The sequence below is a fragment of the Sinohyriopsis cumingii genome, chromosome 3 (genome assembly GCF_028554795.1).
Source record: "Sinohyriopsis cumingii isolate HCF-2022 chromosome 3, ASM2855479v2, whole genome shotgun sequence".
NCBI lineage: Eukaryota > Metazoa > Mollusca > Bivalvia > Unionida > Unionidae > Sinohyriopsis > Sinohyriopsis cumingii.
Genome location: NC_142963.1, coordinates 48520286 through 48542878, shown reverse-complemented (window position 1 = coordinate 48542878; position 22593 = coordinate 48520286). Strand labels below are relative to the sequence as shown.

General features: G+C 34.6%; 1 protein-coding gene across 1 annotated transcript in view; it reads left to right on the top strand.

Annotated features, from left to right (window-relative positions):
- Nucleotides 1-22593, top strand: part of LOC149802816 (poly(ADP-ribose) glycohydrolase-like) — a 277168-nt gene that overhangs the window by 196116 nt on the left and 58459 nt on the right. The window contains exons 17-19 of the mRNA XM_089952264.1: nt 13066-13202; nt 14741-14888; nt 20680-20758. Of these exons, the coding sequence (XP_089808390.1) occupies nt 13066-13202; nt 14741-14888; nt 20680-20758 (364 nt within the window). The remainder of the gene's footprint in view (nt 1-13065; nt 13203-14740; nt 14889-20679; nt 20759-22593) is intronic.

Genomic DNA, 22593 nt, shown 5'->3' with positions numbered 1-22593 from the left:
AGGGATGAAAATTAGCATACTTATATATCATAATTAGGCGTGTTGCATGAATCAAAGGGGATCCTGTCTTCAAGGTTAAGTTTTAATTAGTCCATAATTTAAAGTTTTCCATCACACTTTACTTTTGTATCTATACTTATGAACTATTTCAGAGTTAGGGATGAAATTGGGTATACCTGTTCGTTATCATTAGCAAACATGTGACATAACACATTGGGGGTTCTGTCTTCAAGGTCAAGATCATGGATGTGTTTTGGAAGTCTTCAACTTAACTCTTTCCTTTCCACTCTGTAAATTTGGTGTCTTGTCTTTAAGGTTACAGTCATAGGCTAATATCTTAAGATTTCTGTAAAATATATATGGGACCCAGGGAAGTCGCTCAGAATGTGGAGTAGTCACTCATATATCCAACTGAGATTTATGTATCACTTTTATATGAACTCTTTGAGCAATCAGAGTACCCTGGCATATATTTTTATACAACTGCCTTCCCTGGGTACCATGTAAGATTAAATGGAACAACCCTAACAGTTTCCCTTCCTGTCTCTCTCTTATGATCTCTTTAAGATAAATGGATGAATAATGATATACTTGTACATTGTCACTAGCAAATGTGTTGCATTCCATATCTGGAGTCCCATCTTCAAGATTAGGGTTACAGGTCCATATTTTTGATTGGTTGCTTTTTTCAGCTTTATATTCTAAAATCATCTTTAAGTTTCAGAGATGAGCCATCATACGCTTATGATCTTCTGTTGGATGGCATCATGAATGACCTTCGATGTTTTTATTCAGAGTCAAGGTCACTGATAAATTTCTTCTTGAACTACACTGCCTATTCAGATCCCTCCCTGCAAAGCTTGTTTTCACAAAAAAGTGCTAAAGAATCATCTGTTTGCCAAGATGATGTCATACAAGATTAGTCTCCACTAGAAATTGGTGCCAGATCCAGTTAATTTATCATTTACTACTTCTGCACATGCAAGGAAGCTCTTTCATGAAACTTCATCAATACTAAATCCGCTTTTCCTTTTTCATGGATTGAGCAATTGTGTGGAGTTTTATCACTCAAGGGAGGAATACTACAGCTATATTTCAGTTTTTTATGTACAGTGTAGATGAATATTTTGCACTTCATTTGTTAGACTTTGTCACATGATAAATATGTTGGTGCCATTATTATTTATTACCCAAAAGTCTACAGTACTTCAGTTCAACCTGGTACTCAACCTTGTCGATTAATTCTGTCAAACTTTTGTTTTTTATTACATATAATATCATTAGTGTCATAATGGTAAGGTTAATGCTTCATTGATTTTACCTGTGCATGCCATTGGTTTGTTCTATTTACAGGTGACAGCATAATGGGCAGGATTAGGTATTTGGGGTGCAAATGGTACAAGATGACTGAAGAAAATAATGCTGTCTATATTAATTGCACATGATACAATTCTGGCCATACCTGTGATGCATTCATGCTGCTCAGAAGATGTATGGGCAGCTTTCTATGCCAAAAAATTAATTCAGGTGAATGAAAGAATACAGAAATGTACCACCAAGGATGTATATGACATTAGCAATTGCTCCTGATGCAGTCACATTTGACAGCTTCCTCAGATTCATTGTAGGCAGAAAGCTTGCTCATTCAGAAGATGAGACATTTCAGGCCATTTGTTGGGGACTTCGAGCATTGTGCCAGCCCTACACTCACCCTTGCTACCATGATTAGAACTGGTCTTCATAACTTTATCTTTGGGGTCAGTTCCAACTTGGTACAGTGACCCATGTGGATCAGTCTTTGATATACTAACAACACAAGGCTACAGTGTTCTTTGATGAGATAGCCAGTACTGTACTTTTATTCACACTAATGTCAATCAGATACAGACAACACTAGCTCCAGCACAGCCTTGACTCAACTCATGCCCAGGACCGAGTATGGTGATCTTTTTTCCCAGTATATCCAGACTCAACTTAAAGACATTTATGGCACTTGATATCAGGATGTGCCTCTCCCAGCCCATGTTCTGCCTTGGATTCTGGCATCAGGGAACTGCTCTTACTGCCAGCACCAGATTCTGGAAGTATAATGGACTAGCACTGGACTGGTCCATCATCAGCCATGGCTTTGTCGTAACCTTTTGTTACCGGTAATGTTATGCCCCACTCCCAGATGACTAGTAACTGACCTGGACCATCAAGGATATCCAAAGTGAAGGCCTGGTGAAAACCATATCCCAACATGACTTGACCTGTATCTTTGTCCACCATCCCAGTGATCCAGCTCAATCATCATATACATCACATGAGGCATCTTTCATGCTTAAATACTAGAGCTCACAGGAGTCATCTTCCTTTATCAATCTGACAGTGTCATGAGGATTCAGCCTTCTGTACATTGATCAAAGAAGGTTTTTGGCTTTTGCTGTCAGAGATTTGCATGCTTTAACATGGTGGGAGGATTCATTGGTCACTAATACAATTCCTGCATTTGTCAACCAATTAGTCAAGAAAGACCAACTATCACTCAAACAAATATATTCCCAGTCTGGTTGAGTTGTTGTTATACCACATCATTTGAGAGAGAGCTTAAAGACCCAAGGGTCCACAGGTCATTCTTTTACATCAACAGCTCCCATCAAATTTCAACCCAGTTTTCTACAAGACCCATCCATAAACATGTTTTTCACACTGATGTACCAGCTTTAGACAGAAACATTGCAGATTGGGAAATATCAAAACTTTCCACTCTTCATATGGACTGAAGTCTTTCCTCAGCATCCAACAACTAGTTCAGAATGTAGTGATGGGATTGATGCTTGACTAGTCTTGATTGATATATTTTAAGAGATAAACAGTCTTCTTGCAAAAGAGCAGCAGAGTTTGTTCACTGTAAACTCACTAGGAATTTTTAGTCCTAAAGGTTAACAGCAAGCTTCAGTCCGTTATAGATCTAAACTCTCTCAATCATTAACTTAAGATTTATGTACAGAATGGAGATTTCAAGACTGTTCCCAGTTCAATTCAGAAGTTAGATTTTGCATTCAGCCCAGACATTGAAGATGTTTACCTCTTCATTATAATCCACAAGTTTTTCTGGAACTTCTCCTGAATGTTGCAGCAGATCTCCTTATACTTGGCCCATGTTCTTGATACCCATGAATATGATTCTTCTGTCCTAGTTGCGACTTATACTTTGTCCACAGGACTAGGAAGTCAGCAGGGTTTGGCCCCTGAAGAAGCACTCATTACACACACCACTGCTTGGAAATGAAATGAATGCCTTTCAATTATGACAGAGGACTGTTCTCATTCTATCCCACAGTTCAACAGGCATTAATTACATCAGAAGAGTGTGTTCTGTAGACATGTGCCATCTGGTTTGGGATTTGTTGTTGTTATAGGGTTTAACTGACGGAAGAAGAACCTGTGCAACTTAATTCATGGATTCATCTTACTGGATAAAATACAAAATCTCCAAAAGTAGGTCACTTTCACTGTTTTTGTGCATCAGTGAACTTGTTTCAGTTTTGAGATTTGGTCAGTTTCTTGTGTACTATTGGAGTCCTGGAGATTGATGATGTTTCTCGGTGTGTTCAACACTTTTCCACCAAAGATAGGTCACCATGACCTATATATTTAATGCTTTAGTGAATTATGTCAGTTTCAAGTCCAGTATTAGTAAAAGTGTTTCCAGCTTGGTGGGAACATGCACTTGGGTAAGTTCAGTACCATTCTGTCAAGAGAAGTTCAGTTTGACTTTTATTTGTAATGTATCAGTGACTTTTCTTAGATGAAAAAGAATCTATAGTTGACCTTGGGAATATTGATGAAGCCTTGTATAATGTATACTTCTTCTAGCTAAAAAAATGCCCTCATTGTTGATGCTTGGAAACAGGGTAGGCATGCAGACGATGACCAGTTTCTCACCTATTAATACTGCATATAGATGTGCATAGTTTCACATTTAGAGATATATTTTGATATAATTACATGCATATATGTATGTATGTGTACATATATATATATATATATATATATATATATATATATATATATATATATATATATATATATATATATATATATATATATATATATATATATATATATGTACCTGTCAGTTATATAATTTGTTAAATAACATCTAAAATATTTGATTTTGTTTTCTTCTCTCTATCAAAGCCCATTCCTCTACTCAAGAAAGGCCAGTCAAAGAGTGTAACCTTCAGTCAGCAGCAGATAGCCAGCTTATTGGCCAATGCATTCTTCTGTACATTCCCACAGAGAAATACTAAACAACGTTTTTCAGAGTTTTCAAAATTTCCTTCCATCAACTTTAGCAGGTAGTTACCATCAAACACATTATAATTGTCAAGCCAGCTATGGAAGATGCTCAATGGTGATGACTTTGGCATTCATTTACATGCCCATATTTCCATCCATTCGTCTGCCCACATCCTAGATTAACTGTAATGTTCAATTGCTTTACTTAAATAAATAAAGCTGGACTTGAGAAAATGGGATTTCATAAGCATGTTTATTGTTTGAATGTCTTTCATTTTATCTAAGTTCCACATGGTTCATAAATTGTCAAAGTTCAGAGTAGATATGCATGCTGTTGTTTTTTTCACCTGACTGTTATTATGATATAGAAGTAGAACTGATATATTTTTGAGTCAAAATTTTGCAGTCAAATTGAGGCAGGCATCAACAACAATGAAGGCTCAGTAAAAGAATACTGGAAGTTCACAAGAAAGAAAACATGAGATTTAGAACAAACTTCAGTTCTAGTTAATTGACAGTAGATGGGGTTTTTTTTGAAGGGTGCTATATACCTAAAAATGTGTTTTATCTAAGGATATTTTACAGCTACATTTTCTTTAAAAACAACATTACATTTGAGTACAATGGATCTAGAAATAAATTAGGGTATAACCCAGATATAATATTGTAGTTTGCAAATTTGCATCTGGTATCATGGCTTATTCAGCCTTTGAAATTATTTGCATTAGTGTGGGTGTCTTGTTAACTAAATATTCTTTTTAAAAAAATTGTTTTTGTCCTTGAAACATGATTTAATTTATTGAAAAACTTATTGAATTTTTTCAGGTGAATACAAACCATTGACCTTCATAAAATGTCACTTTAAGTTCAGAGATTTTGTTATTTGCATATTTTTGTGGAAATAATTTGTAATGTTTAAAAAAGGATATAACTGGTTGTTCAAATGATAGTGAATGATGTAACATTATGGATAGGGTTTAATTTTGCTTAGACATTTGGAAGTCCTTTAAAAATCTTTGAAAAAGACTCTCAAGGGCATGTACATATAATATAGCTTGCTTCTCACACATGTTATCAGAATATTTACATATTTTTGTTCAGGTAAAATTTAGTCCAGAATTTATTTTTAAGAACTAACTGCTTTAACCATGGTTCACACAGTCGTGATTAATCCCTAAACCTGAGGAGTTGCCTTGAAAACTTTTAAAATTTTGAAATATTGTTTTTTTTCCTTGAATTTATTTAAAAACTACTTGAAATATTTTTCCAGAGAGCTGTTATTATAAATAAATAAACAAACAAAATGGTGTAAAATTGGATATATCAAATAAAATGCAACTTTGGTAGTTACCACATAGAGTAATTTCCCTTTGCTGTTGTGGACTGAATTCGTTCCATGTTTTTTGTTTTTTTTTCATCTGTTTTTATGTGTATTTATACAGTGATGAACAACAAATGGAGAAAGTTCAGCTTCTGTAGGAAAAAAATACTCTTTGAAAACTTTTGGAAATCCTTGAAACTCCTTAAAAAGTTAATGTAGAAAAACATATTAGAGCTGTACTATGGTAACAGATTCTTATCTTAAACACCTGTATTTTAATTGTGTCATCTACACTAAATATACGACACTATTCATGCAACTAATGCTTTCAACATGGACCATGCATCAGAAGAATTGTTATCACTCACAGACCAAGGGTATTTGACATTTGAATTATAACTTGCCTCATGGAAAATTGTACTTGCTGAGAAGAGTTTTATGTAGTTTAAAGAAACAAGATGATAGGCCCCTTAATGATGCATCTTGTAGAAGAGGGTGCCATTGTATGATGTAGTCATACCTGTCCTGTTTTGGGGAGCACTAATGAGCAGGATATTCTTTGTCAGATTCTCAAGAACAAACTGTTGAATCTAAGTCGCTATGACCTAGATTGCAGAATTGTACTGATTTTTATCATGTTTATGTTATGTTTTTAAATTAAAATCAGGAATTGTTTTAAGTTTTCTAGTGTAAACAATGCTGGGATTAACTGGTTTACAATGACCTGTTGTAATTTTTACTCTGATTATATTTTCCTGGTGTGTTTGACTTGTATAGCAAAAAGGGCATTAAAAATACAAACCAGATGCAGAATTTATAGTTGTAATTTTTGTCAGTTAAAAACTAAAGAAAACCAATGACAACCATAAATATCTTTTAATGAATGATTTAAAATGATCTTATCAATGTAACGGTCTCAGAATAATCTCGTACAAGGAAAAGTAAGATACAGTTATATAATTTTAATCATTGTATAATTTCATTGCTGTGACATAATACAAAATAATGTCAAGTTGTAAATTGAATTACATGTATATACCCGTAACATGTCCAGGTGAATTCAATCTTTTTTCATTTGGGCCAATTTTGTTCCTTTTATTTGACACAAAATAAGGACAGCTTTACATTGATTCTGTTTTGCTTACATAACCATATGACCTTATTTCAGGCAATTGATCCACTTGTGGGCAAAATTAGTCTGTGCAAATTGGAATTCTTGAAGTTGTATAATTTCCTATGTCTTGCAAAACTAGAGCAAGAAAAGGAGATCAGTCAGCAATTCAGTATATTTCATGAAAATCTTATCATGAGGAAAGTAATGTCATCTTCTATTTAATGCATTCCAAAATAATGAAATGTCTGTGGCTAACTGAAATATGGTTATATCAGCATCTTGATTAAAATATAGATGCTTCCATAGAATATATAAATGTTCTTGTAAATTTATGATGAAAAGGCTCACCACTCAACAATAGTTTACATTTCCTAAATGGTGGACATAGAGCCGTAGTTCTGTTATTTAAATTTCACAACCACTTTTTATGGAACTGTATACAATACATGTTAATCTTGAGAGATTCAGAGCAATTTCAACTAAATACTGCAAAAAAGTTAATTTATACAAATAAATTGAAATGATAGGTTGAGTCTAAGATTAATTTTGATATAATAGGATGAACCAACTTTGGTTGGCAAGCATCATATGGATGGTAGATTATGCATATAAAAGTGTACTGCAATGGTAATCATATTTTCCCAGGTAAATTGTATCTTCTTGCTTGCAGTTTCAACTGTCTTTATAACAAATCAGTAAACCTTACATAGTATATAGAGATACTGCATTTGCATTTCTAGGGCCCAAAGATTTGATTGAATCGTTTTCACTTTTTTATGGGCATCTTGGTTCTGCATATTTTAGTTCAATCAAAGAAGTCCATTATATCTTTTGGGTATTTAATATGGCTGCCAGCAACCTCTGAAAAGTCAAAACCAAAATACATAGTAAAGGATGCCTTCTGAAGTACCCTCAGTAACAGATATTAGTAAGGAAAGCAAGTATTTAATATTAGTCTTATGATACTTGTTTATACCCAGTGGCTGATAACACGGATTCTTTTTATTCATATTACCTTGCCAGTCGTTATACCAATAAAAAGGTTCATCATATATTACAAACTCATTTTGGCTACTTGACTTTATGTGAGCATAGCAAAAAATATACCTTGTAATTAAATATACCTATAGGTTGTACCTAGATTTAATGTTGTTAATTACAGATAAGTAAGTACAGTCAACCCTGTCCACAGCATCCACCCATGGGAAAAGGCGAAAGTAGTCTGTGTATACTGATGATGTCTGAAGGCAGTTTCAGCTCTGAAACTTGGTTCATGACAAATTTTTGCTGCCAAGATACATGTACTTAGCATAGATATTTAGCAAAAATAAAAATAAAACCAATCTGATAATTTAAATCTCCTCCCATCAAATCAAGAAATTACTGCTGACTACATTCACTCATTTATAATCTCTCTCTTTCTCTCTTACACATGCAAATACTTTTAACTCATTATCAGTAGAAATGGCTCCTAAATATAAATTACTGACAGCTTATCTGTAATTGTGAAATACAAAACTCACTTTTTTAGTTTATTTGGTATAATTCAGCATGAAAATGGTTGTTTCCATTGTAAGCAATTGATGGACTAAGCTGTTGATTAAACTTACTGAGAACAATAAACAGTCGGCTTTTGTTTGTGACCTTTAATGATTAGGAAATGAAAACTAGCTTCCTGGGGCTATTGTAGCACTAAACCATATGGGATAACACTAGTGCTGTGTGCATCTACTTGGAAATTATGTGAAAAGCAAGCTGAAATCACTGCTTGGTTAAGAAAACAAACATATCCACTGACTACAGAAGGCAGGGTGGAACCACTGCTTGGTTACAAAAACAAACAAATCCACTGACTACAGAAGGCAGGATGGAACCACTGCTTGGTTAAGAAACACCTGGCTGTTCATAATGGAAGACATTTATTTGATTAAGAAACACCTGGCCACTCTTCATAGAAGACATATGACTGCTGATTACCTGATATTTAAATAAGAAATTTGCTGGGGTGGGTGGGTTAGAATGGCCATTGTGACCAGGTGACTGCTGACCTCAAGTGACCATTAGGACAGATTTGACAGTATATATAATAAACCTCCACGAGAACAATCTATTTGTTTCTTGTTTCGCAAACTTCACTCAAAATTGCCTATGTCCAAACATTGACAGGCAGTTTTGAATTGGCCCCTTTAAAAACATGTATATGTGAAGTTGAAGTTATTCATGTTATTCACTTGCAGTATTATTTATCATGTATGAATACATGACAACAAAAGTATAAAGACATTGGTGCATGTGTTTTTGTGTACATTTAGTGGGCTTGTTTCAAAATATCTTTTGGACTGTCTTCTTGTTTCTTCAGGCATAAGTTTATTAAATATATTTACCTATTAGTAATTTAATCTAAATACTACAGGCAGTTAGAAGTCATTGCACTGAATGGTTTTTGCTCTGCTCATTTTAAGTCATGTGGCCAAACTGCACAGTATAATAAATATGGAGTTTGATAAATATTAACTTCTTTTACTGAAAAAAAATGATTCCAAAAATTCAGACTGTTCCTGTAAAGATGCCTGTAGAGTCTGCTTTATGGCTTAAAATGGCCTTATATCAATGTATTACAATTTGTCTTCTTTAACAGTCTATTCACAGGTAAACCAGATTCTGTGAAAATGGAGAAATTGAGATGCATTTTACACTATTTCACAAGAGTCTGTGAAAAGAGTGAGTAGTATGTCAGATTTTTCAAAATGCAGTATAGACATGCTTTGCTTAAAAAATTGCATTGTTTTTATTAAATGCAGTATAGACATGCTTTGCATAAAAATTGCATTGTTTTTATTAAATGCAGTTTAGACATGCTTTTTGCATAAAAAAATTGCATCATTGTTATCAAATGCAGTATAGACATACTTTGCATAAAAATTGCATTGTTATTAAATGCAGTTTAGACATGCTTTGCATAGGATACTTTCACTGCAGTGTCATTTGTATCCTAATCTGCACCTATCTGTCCTTTTGTTTGTTTATATTATATCATGTTGGACTTTTTTCTTTTATGTGGTACATGTAGGATTTTGTTGCCTCATCACAACAGTAGTAGAGGCACATACTGTTATTTTTGTTAATCCATCAATCCATCCAGCCATCACAACAGTGGTAGGGGCACATACTTTTATTCTTGTTAATCCATCAATCCATCCAGCCATAACAACAGTGGTAGGGCACATACTGTTATCCTTGTTCATCTAGCAAACCTTGGTTTAGTTCTGCTTGAGATTATGGTGGGTTATCTGTATTCCATGACCACATTTCTAGTTTAGGCCTTTGGCCTTTGATACATTATTTGAGGAAATAATGATTGAAGATTACCACACTTTTCTGTACTGTGGGCTGAAACATTCACTTCAATAGTCCATATGTTGAACTACTAACTTCAAAGTTGCAACAGGCTTATATACAGTACTGTTTTGTTACCAAATGTTAAATACATGGTATCAGGGTATAATGAAACTTGATATTATAAATTCTTGACTATATTGACCAGCCACTTGACACTCCAAAAACACATTACATACCTGCATCAAGTTTTGCATTGTATCCTTCATGATACTGTCAAAATACAGTGAAGCCACTGTTGTGTATCAGCGCATTTCACATGTATGCATCCAGTTTGCACAAAAATCATTATTAAAAAATAATGAAAATAAAAGTTGAAAATTGCTGTTAAAGCAGAAATCATTACCAGAAAGCAAGAATGAAAATATCAAAATGTGGAAAATCACATTTCCCCAGCCTAGTTTTATATGAATATATATATATATATATATATATATATATATATATATATATATATATATATATATATATATATATATATATATATGTGTGTGTGTGTGTGTGTAACAATTTCTGCTTTAACAGCAATGTTCAGCTTTCATTTTCATTATTTTTTTATGCAGGTATCTAAAACTATGGTTCTGAACTAAGTTGACAAGAAAGTGAAATTGGTCTTGCATTCTGATGCAGTTTGGAAATTAGTGGGCAAGGTACAAATTGCATATGTTTGGTGTGTAGGACGGAAATCATCAATGCCAAGCATAGAACAATGGCAATCCAGGACCATGCTTTTTCTGTGAAACATAAAGAATTGTCAAAACTGGAAAGTTAAAAACCTTTATCATAAGGTTTGGATTGTCATAATAGAAGTTATCCTAACCATTATGATAAACTTCAAGGAAGTGTGGGAAAATTGAGCCTATTAGAAAAGCTGCTTACCAAGAGAAAAGCTAAAGAAATTTGCATGACTTCTGCAAAAAAAGCTAGGTACCAGGAGAGACAATGAAGAGTCAAAGCTAGCTTTTAAAATGTGCCAGTAGACAAAGTGGTAGCGATTTAGGCAAGTTACAGCAGTTAATAGCAATTGTAAGTGGAGTTGTAGATAATTCACTTGTAGAATTGTATATAGATAACAGTTGTAGTATTTTGAAGAATATGTACATGTGATCGAACATTTATACATTTTTGCATAAAATGTACAGTATCTTTAGACCACAAAATGATGCAAGGAGACAATGTTTACATAGTATAGATTCTAATCCAGCTCTACAATTTTCAGCACCGAAGCAGAACATACCTTGTGGAGAGATTCAAAGTAATGTTTATTTTTTTATGCTGATTGGGCTTTTTAGTAATCCATCCATAATTATCAATTAACATATTTAACAGGATTAAAGGGTGAAATTAGCAACTGCATGATCTTACCCTGCTTAAGCTAGTTCAGTCATGTGATCATGGACAGTATTACTTTAAATATATACTACACTGAAATCAAAATATGAATAAATGGAGAAGAAAAAAAAATTTCACTAATAATTTTGCATACATGGGAGATTTCAATGACTGACAGGAGGGGTGGGTGACACCCATAAACTCAAGATAAAAATTTTGCATGGGAAGTTTGCATGTAAGCATTGGTATAAGTCTTGTACTGATATGTATTATTCAAATGCACCAAGTCTAAACAAAGATGTCAGCTCTACTATGTTATCTGAGGTCACCACTATTCTGTGTGTGTAGAATCTCCTCCTTCATGCCTGGCTCTTGTCAAAGATTCAATGCATGAAAATGATTTATGGAGCTTCAGTCTTGGAGGTCAGAACAGCTAGAAGGCACTCCACTCTGAATGGATTTGAGGTAAAATGGAAAGCTTTTAATAACTAGTGTCACAGCAATAATGTCATTCCACTCTTTGCCATCATTCCCCAGCTAGCTAACTTCTTTCTCTTTCTCTTCAAAGACTAGAAGTTAACCCCTATCACATTCAAGGGCTACCACTCCATGATATCAGACATATTCAGACATTTTGGAAGTTATGACATTAGCCACAAGAAGGACATTTCCAATATGCTGTCCAATTTTGACATATGCAGACCATGCTCACTCACCCTGTTACAAACATAGATCCTCTCATGGGTTTTCACCTGGCTCAACTTGTCTAAGTTTGAGCCCCTGTCTTCCTTCTCACTGAAGCGGTTATCATTCAGGATTTGCTTCCTGATAGCACCAACTCCAACATGCAGGGCTAGTGAGCAACATGCACTCTCCATGAATCTAAACTACGGTACATACAGTTCCACTTCTATGGCTCAGTCATTCTAATGACACAACCACTAGGTAACCAACAGATAACTATTTGCTCTCTATCCTCATTCAATCCTTTGCATTACTGGTACTAAAAAGAACTCAAAACCTTCCAAGCAGTGCATGTATCATGTTAAAGGTCTCGCTGGTTACATCCGGGATACCTGTGGCCACCAAGTTGGCATAAATGGGAGATAACCTGCAAGAGTCCCTTTCCTATGACTTTGTTATATAGATAAAAATATTTTTTTCTCCTTTTTCTGGGAGGGCTGGATACAGACATAGTAGAGAGTAATCCTGATGTTAATAAGATTAGGTAAATATTATTGGAGAAAGTATGATTTACAAAAAAATTGATTCATTGCATTTAATTTGAGACAAATGAGTAATGGTTGGTGGTTGACAGAAGAGATGGATAGGAATTCAGTAATGGGTGGTGTTTGACAGAAGAGATGGATAGAAATTCAGATTCTTTGCCTGATAGTCAGAGACAAGAAGCTACACAACATTGTTATGGGATGGAAAAATGACGTGGATTTCTTTATTTTCCTAACTAATAATGGGATTTTATAGCTATATTTAGCCCTGATACAAGTTCTTGCTTCCTGTCCCAGAAGGTTAATTCAAATCGCATATGCCTTATATGATGAAAGGGAGTATTTGAAGACATGAGAAACAATCTTTGAAATTTGTCTCTTCCCAGCACCATGTGGCACAGTGACAATTACAAGGATGCATAAGTCAGCATTACCTAACTGGGATAAAATGGACACACATCTTTCAGGACTACATGTCTCGTCTGAGGGTACAATAGAGGATGATGGAGAAGGAATGCTACAGGTAATGGGAAATCTGAGATTGTTAAATTTAAATGCAGTATTAGAATGAAAAAATTTCGATGGCTTCAAACTGATATCTCTAATTTCATGTATTGAAGAGATGGCAGCTAACAAGATTTGATTTGGCCTGAAAATGTTTTGTTGCAACATTGATTTTAAAGAATGTGAAGACTGTGTTTAATATTCAGCATGAATTTCTGGTTTCAGTCTTTGACTCTGTTTGAAGAACAAATGTAAACATCAGTGCAGTGAACATAACAGTATCTAACCTTTGCCCTGACAGATGTTAATGTCAGATGGTTGCACATGTTGGTCTTAAAAGAATGTGTCAACTTTAAGCCCACACTATGATGATTTTTTTATTGAAAAATTGGTATCAATATCAACCGCAATAAGATAAAGAATAGTTCTCATAGAGTTGTGTGGTTGTGGATAGAAACCTACAGTAATAGCCTTAGGCTAAGCTTAGAAAAGACTGAATTAGTATTTGACCCCTGTCTTATATTAAGGACCATTTATACTCTTGTTCTCTAATTAACTTGTTTCTTCATCTCCAATCATCATTAAACTATCATTATTCTTTCATTTCCAGAATTAACATTTTAAGAAATTTAAATAATATGCACAAATTTAGTTGCAACATATTGTGTGCTTGACTTTTGTCCATAATTGTGGGTTGTGTATAGAGTTTTTGTATACCTGACTTTTGTGATGATTGTGACTGAGGGTTGTGTATGGAGTTCCACCTACCCAAGTTTTGTCTTGATTTTAGGTAGTAAACAAGCTTTTTTACTATAATTTTTGTTCAAGATTAGTGGAACTTTCCATCGCAAATTTTGGTTTTACAGAACAATCTGTTTTGCATCATAGGTCAAGTGGGTATTTGTACATGTAGAGGTTTGGTAAACAATTATTCACTCCTTTTTTATGATCAATATGTAAATTCATTTACAGTTGTGTTCAGGTATAATTTATGAGGAATTATTTAAATTATACACTGGAATTACAAAATGCTCATTGACTTTATGTACGAAAACACTACTTTTTGGATTATTAAAAACTCATTTAGATTGGATTGTATCATGTGGTACATAAGGACATTCAAAACTTGGAATTCATTCAGAACATTCTAAACTTATGGAATTGTGATAGGACATTTAGGATTATTTTGGATTTAATTCATAATACTGTAAGTGTCTCTTAAATTTTCACTGTGTAAGTTTGACAAATAAATTATTTGTTGATTTGCCTATGTTGCTTGTTTTGTTTCTTTCTGTTAGATAGTTTAAGACCTAGAGTCATAACACAATGAAATGTACACCCTTCTTAAAGCATAAAACAAAAGCAAGATTAGTTTTGAATTTTCCAAGATTGCAGACAATAGAATGCTTTACTGCAGAACTGTGTAAGCTACTGGAGTAATAACAAAGTGTTAAAGTTATTAATATTTGAGTTAGTGAAGTTTTATTATATGTATTTGCATATGTATATACTGGTTCCTATCTACACATCAGTCTTACAAAATGTGTAATATTTAAGGTGGACTTTGCCAACAAGTTTGTTGGAGGAGGAGTTCTGGACAATGACAGTGAACAAGAGGAAATTAGGTTTCTCATATGTCCTGAGATGATAATATCTCGACTTATTACAGAGGAACTGGATTTTAATGAGGCTCTTGTTATGAGAGGTAATGCATACCATTATTTTACATTCTGTTACTTCATATTTTTTGAGTTTACCACATTGCAATTTGTGTACACTTCTTTTACAAACTTTTTGAGGTGTAAAAAAATAGGTCAGAAGTATAATCATGTAACTTTTTATATGATTGTTGAGAACAAATACTCACAAAATCTTTAAAACAACGGAGTTCTTAATACAAAAGTTAAAGGGCAAAAGCTTACTTTTATGACTTGATGGGGTACTTTAAATTAGAGTGTAAGAGAAATTACTGATATGATACGTTGTATAGCTTATATTTAGATTTAATTAGAAGTCACTAAAGTCCATTCTGTTTAATGTACTCAGAAGAAGGGGGTAAAGAAAACCATTTTTTGTTTCTAATAGCAGACATTTTTCTATATCAGGTCTGTTGATCTTCTGGCCTTGCAAAGAAATAAATCACACTTTGTGAAGGGCCATAACTAAAGTAATTTTAATCTTAAAAGGAAATGATCATACTCAGAGTGGTTTCTTCCTTAGATATAGTTTGACAGCTTCTGTTTGGTACCAGAAAAAATACAGAATTATTTCAAAACAAAATGCTTAAACAAATTGTCATACTAAATATTCTCTAAACATTTTCATGAACTTTTTGATCCATTTTCTGTTGAAAGATAAAGAGAAGAAAAGACTTCAGCATTTAAAATTCAAATTACTTGTTTGTAGATGTTGTTGTTGTGGGTTTAATACTATTTTTCAATACATAATGAGCTATGTATGGCAACCAGTACATTTGATGGTGGAAGTATCTGAGAAAACCCCAAGTAGAATCACCAACCGATGGGAAGCTACCAGAAAACTTTCTCACATAACAATATTGACCTAGCTGAGATTTGTGTCTGTGGTTGTTGTTGTTGTTGTTGTTCTAGGGTTTAATGCCATTTTTCAGCACAAGATAGGCTATACATGGCGGCCAGTATAAGTGGTGGAGGAAGAACCCTGGAAAACCCAGGGAAGAACCACCGACCCACGAGAAGCTACTGGCAGGCTTTCCCACGTACACATGCTAGCCAAGCCTTGGACTCGAACCCACGCAGACAGAGGTGAGATGGCAGTGATCCGGACGGTGAGTGCTTTAAACCACTCAGCCACTCGGGGCCCCTGTGTCAATGGTAACAGAGGTGAGATGTCAATAATAGGCATGTGCCTTTGACCACTTGGCTAACTGGATCCCCACTTGTGTTTTAGATGGATATTGGTATTTGCATTTCAATTATCAGTATCTCACAGATCATTCTGTATAATGTTGAAAATTACCCCAATCCCCAGGACATCAGTATTCTCGGTACTTTGATTGTTTTTCAGTGGGTTGGTGGGGTTTGAATATTATTTCCTGTCTTTTTTTCCATATAACTTTTCTTTCAGAGTGAGATCAGTAGCTGGCCCTCTAGACCATTGCCGGTGACTTTTTATTTGTAGTCCAGCAAAAATATTTCAAGCGGCCAGTCTGGCAGCCACTTAATATTTTTGGCTATACTTTACATATTTTTTTTTTAAGCATTTCAACACCAGAACCAATTTGAAAACTCTTAGACATTATTGACTTCTTACAATTGACACACAGAAGTCTATAAATATCAGCATGAGCTATGGAAGTCTGTCTATGTTCATTTATTTTATCAGCACATTGTACTAATAATTGTTACAGTTAAGTAAAACATGATCCCATTAGTCAGTGAACCAGTTAGGTGTAATTATTGACCAGTTGCAACTTCCTGTAAATGTTGTGATCATTTGTTGCAGTAAAATAGCAGCACCTGTCCACAACTAATATATGTATGCCCCATGCCATATAGGAGGGCTAGTGATTATCACATCTTTTGGCCTGTGAAGTACTGGAGAGTTAGTATCTATCAATCTTGGCTGTGTCCTGTTAGCCATTAAAAAACATTCTGACTTAAGTCTCACCCAGATTTTCCATGTAGTGACACCCTTTTAAAATAAGTGTTTTGTACAAACACACATTCACACCCACACAGGTAGATTTAAATGGAACGGTGCTATCAGCGTTTATTCAACTCATTTCACTGACAGAAACATGTTTGGTACTTGGTATAAAAAGAAGTACAGTAAAGCCTGTTATGAGATACTATTTCATTTGCCAAAAATAATAGTCTCTCAAGACAAGTGGTTTCTCATGATAGGTTTGTACAAAAAGACCATTTGCCAAGGTCCAGTTTCAGAACAATTTAAAGAAAAAGAACCACAATCACTGTACATATATTCTATTCTTTTTTTCATAGTTCTTGTTAAAATATTGTATGTATCCGTCTGAAAACAAAATTATATAGGAAATAAGATATACTTCTATCCTTAAATGTGAAATCACATTTGCATTGAAGATCACATGTTCATGTATTTGCATATGAAATCATTTCCAATTGACTCCTTTTCCTTTATAACAACTAAATCTGTTTTATTGATGTTTAAACCACTATTTTGCGAGTGATCTGCTCTTTTTTTGTGAGTGATCTGCTCTTTTTCACTTCTTTCAGTTACAATAATTATTTTTTCCCGCATTAAAATTTGTCTCTTTTTAGTTGGATGATCTTCCATTGTTATTAAGGTGCTAGGTGTTAACATTTTTAGTGCTCAGTTGTAATATTGACTGTAAAGACAGATTTGACTGGGCTTTGGGAAAATATGAAAAATCTATTCATGTGTATTGCATATCTAATAATCAATAAATTAAAAAGAAACAGTTATCTCATCCAGAAACAGAATCATTTCCTCAGAGACAAAAGTGAACAGCTTAATTCAAAGAAGACATACAGGGATTAACTCTATAAACAACGTGTGTAATCCGGTCACACCAACTTGAACAGACTTTTACTTTCTTACATTGAATTAATGACGTTTTCACCCAACAAGGACATGTACGTCATTTTTATTCCTGCACAGCAGGATGTTTAATTACTCCTGGAGAAGGAAGAAGCACCTCATCCCTCAGGCATTTATGTGTTCACAGAACACTGTTTAATTCAGCCATCAGGTCGTGGTACTATTTAAGTCTCTAATGACCTGAATGAAGGGATATCCATGAGTGGGAATGAACCCAACACGCACGCATGTTAAGTAATGAATTTCAGTCTGCCATCACTGAGCACAGGTGTCAACCAATGCAATATGAGACGCCAGTAGCGATTGCTCACCACTTTGACGTCACATTGGGACACCTAGCTTTAGACGGGTGGAAATTGTTCCACATCTCCATCCATGTTCGAATATCCGAGAGAGGCAGGAGGCAAGGAACTCAGCAAGCAGGCCACAGATGTTGTGTATGCCCAAAAAAGCCAGTTCGTACTCATTTCAAATCTAGTCCAGTATTACTAATGAACAAATAAAAAATGCCAATAATGTGTAAGCCACCTGTGCAATTGTTCAAATCGACTAAGTCAGAAATTTTGAAAATGATTCATTCTGTAGTTGGAATTTAGTGTACATTCAGTATACTAATTATATACCAATTGGTAAAGTCAAAATGACTTATGAATAGTTTGTATCACGCTTAATAAAAATAATTAGAGAATAAAAATTTTGAGGGCAGTAACCAAATGGATCATATTAGGATACTGAAAAATAGATATATTATCAAAAGCAGTTTCCAGCCATAACGGAAACTGTATAATTCACTTAGGCAGTTTTGGCAGGTAGCTCGATCTTTTCCATATCGAGATTCCGGGGGTCATCAGAAGGTAAGGCAGCACCTGATTTTCAGCGCTGTTATCGTCAGTCCACATGGGTCAGCCAGTACCACTCTTTAGCCTGAGGGTCCAGCAATCCATTAAACTGCTAACATCCCAGCTGGTAGTTTGCTTGCATACTGAAGTGTAAAGTTTCCTTTTAACAACAGCAGCACCCTCCTCTATTATTCTATAGCAGGAGACTCAATGCAGGTATTACCGGACTTCTGTCTTTCTTCTTCCACAATTCTGTGGGTCCCTGTGTCCACACATGTAGCATGTTTCCCATGCACCCACATACCACTCCGTCAAGATACCAGCCAGGGCTTTGATGTTACTCCCTCAATGTCACCAAAGTGAATGATTCAGCAAGGGCAGCTTTCCAGTGAAGTTATTCTGCACTACATTTGGTCATCCTGGGCAAACATATTGGTCCATGTTTGGCTGGTGGTTCATCATTTCATCAATCTTCGTGATATAATTCATAGCCGCCACTCGGACGCCAAGATGCAGTGCTCCCTGATGTTAACTGGTCAATGTCCTCTTGCTGAATGGAATGACTTGAACAGATGACAGCTTGGTAATTGGGATGTAATCACTGTAACATCAGGGAAAAAAAACAAAACATCACAAGCCTTTAACACAATCAGTCAAATCCTGCAAATGATTATCATTCGCTGGTTTAATAGACAAAGACGTTATTCACTCCCCAGGCAATACAGATTAACTCAAAAGACAAATAACATACACAACCATTATCTTAATTTCAGCACTACAATGGCATTTTGCAACATGTACATTAGCCTGGTTTATGGACTGTACCATCTGTCATTATATACAAACTAGTGGCCACACTCCTTTTTTTTTTTTTTTCTTTTTATGTTTGTTTATGATCAGAACAGTCTTTACTATTCAAGCGGTCACTGTTACAAATGAGCACATAAGGGTCAGTGGTGTCTGTCTCTGTTCTCGTTATATGGTTCTTCATAATGCTGGACATTGGGTAATACTTGTACATATGGGCAGTAGCTAGAATAAGGCCAGGAACCAGGCTAAATGCTGGAATAATCTACATGTACTTTAGTCTGGTTTACAATAGAAAACAAAAAAAGATATAAGCATGCCTAAAAAATTCTAGGTATTGGTAGCCAACTTTTTTTTATAGAACGGTATAAACAATCATTGTTACATGGATTAAATAAAGGTTGGTGGAATTTATACCTGTTTTTGTAATGCAGTCATTCAGTGTTGAAATGCATATTTTGCCAAGACATCATGGTCACTGGCTGCATTCAGCAGGTGGTCGCTCATGACAGAATGTTTGTACAATAAAATTGATCCCTGCATTACAGTTGTGGTTGGAAATGACCAGTGGTCGTTCATAACAGGTTTTACTGTATAAACACTTTGCCTCTTTATACTCCAGCATAGAGGCAGGGTCAGGGGTATATTGGAATCTTCATGTCCATCCATCCTTATAACATGTTCATCTTGCTATGTTGTTTCTCTTTTTGCCTACTTTGAACAAAATTCTCAACAGTGAATTAAAAATGCTGAAGTATGCATTCAGATTTTCATAACAAAATCAATTTAAAAAAATAATGTTATTGTGCAAATGAGTGGGTATGGCATTGTTGATAAGTCAATTAGGCATGCATTTTTAGTAACTTTACCTCACAAAAAGATAGGATAATCTTCAGATTTATATGCCCTAATTATGTTCTAATTGACTGACTTCATCCTTTGTGAGGGTAGTTAGGTATGCTGTTTACAGTACAACTATGTGAAGTCCTTATTTGTTAGTTTGTGACTCTTCATGGGTTTGTGAAAAGTAGTTTTATTATATACTTAAATAAGTGGATATACTACTTGAAAACATGAAATTGGGGACAAATATTTTTTCATATTTTCTTTAAATTTATGATTTTTAGAGACCAATAAATCTGTGACAGTTAGTGCTGAATGAATAATAGTAAGTTACCAGGATTCTTTCTCTAGCAACTGCAAAATGACAATTAGTAATTCCTGAATAACAGTGAATTCACAAGATTAAATTCATTTTGTACATTTCAGGTTGTGAGAGATTCAGTGACTACGATGGTTATTCTTCTACTTTTAAGTGGAAGGGATCATACACGGATAAAACACCCAGGTATCCTCAAATTGGACAATGCACTTTTACTTTATGTATTCACACAGATCGGAACTTCACATAAATACCACAGTTCTATAAAGAATATTCCGGAGAAAGTATTTACTTTGCTGAGTTGAGACAATCACTATAAATAGTCAATAAATTCTTGTACTTTGTCCTGTGAGAAGGATGCACCATACAAATCTAACAATTTTTATTGAAATATTACCTCATTACTTGATAGAAACATATATGGTTCATTTTTAGTTTGCCTGACTGTAAGGCCAATTAAGCTTATGGTATAGCCCTGCATCCATCATGATTCATATGTCTGTCAACAGTTGCTATTTTAAATTTCTTCTGCTGAGAAATATTAACATGTATGCCCCTATTTTCAAGCACTGTAATGAAGAGTGTTGTCTCAACTGTGGAGAAACTGGGCACATGACACAGGTATGCCATCATGGCAAACAGATCGAGTGTTTTAGGTGCCATAAATATGGACACAAACAAAGACTTTGTCCATCAATGTATACATATTAGGAAGCTGGCAAAGAGGAGAATGCCAACGCTTCATTTACAAAAAACTAAATGTACCCAGTGGGACTCTTGACTCTAACTATTCAATGGACACTATTGTAGATGCAAATGTAAATGGATTTTCAGGGTTTGTATGTGACTTTGAAGATGCTAATATATATGAACATTTAAATATAGAAATAGGATGTCAGAATGATAAAAGTAGTATGGAGACAATCTCAGTGAGTACCCCATTGCATGATGACATACATGTAATTGATATGAAACTAAATACGAAAGGTTTTAACATAGGTCACTTAAATGTACAAGGTATAGTGGGAAAGATAGACCAGATTAAGTTAATGTTGTCTTCCATGGAAAATAATATACATGTTTTAGGACTCACTGAAACCAAATTAAATGCTAACCACAATGATGATCTATTTCACTGTCAAGGCTACAATAAACCATTTCGTAGGGACAGAGAGACAGCAGGGGGGGGTCTTGTTGTATACATTAGAGAAGATGTAAATGTAAAAAGGCGACTTGACTTGGAGTCACATGAAATTGAGAGTATCTGGGTGGAAATTTTTCAAAATAATGCAAAATCTTTCCTAGCTGGTTTCATTTATAGACCACCTTCCTCCAAAGCATTTTGGAATGATAACTTTTTGAAACAAATAGAAAATGTTCTAGCACAGGAGAAAGAAACATATATACTCGGAGATATAAATAAGGACCTTCTCAATACTCAAATAAGGAACAACTGGATGGAATTTATTGAATCATTAGGCCTAGACCAGCTGGTAAATGAGCCTACAAGGGTAACAGAAAAATCAAGCACTCTTATTGATCACATTTATACTAACCTACCAGACAATGTGGCTTGTGTTAATGTACCGAATGTTGGTCTTAGTGACCACTATCCTACTTTTTTGACAAGAAAGGTTAAATGCAAGAAAAATAAGAAAAATACACATAAAACGATCACTTACAGATCGTTCAAAACTTTTAATGAAGAACAATTTCTCAATGACCTATATAAAGTTCCATGGAGTATGATCCAAAATTTGGATGACATAGATGAAGCCATGAGGGTGTGGACTGACTTGTTTATGGATGTAGTATCTAAGCATGCACCACTGAAAGTACATCGAGTAAAGACTGATATTCAACCTAATTGGCTTACTACTGAAATCCTAGATGCTATGAAAACACGAGACAAATTCAAGGCTATGGAAAACCATGCACAATATAAAGTATGGAGAAATAAAATAACAAGTATGATCAAAAAAGCTAAAAAAACTTATTATCAATCATTGCTTGAAAACAAA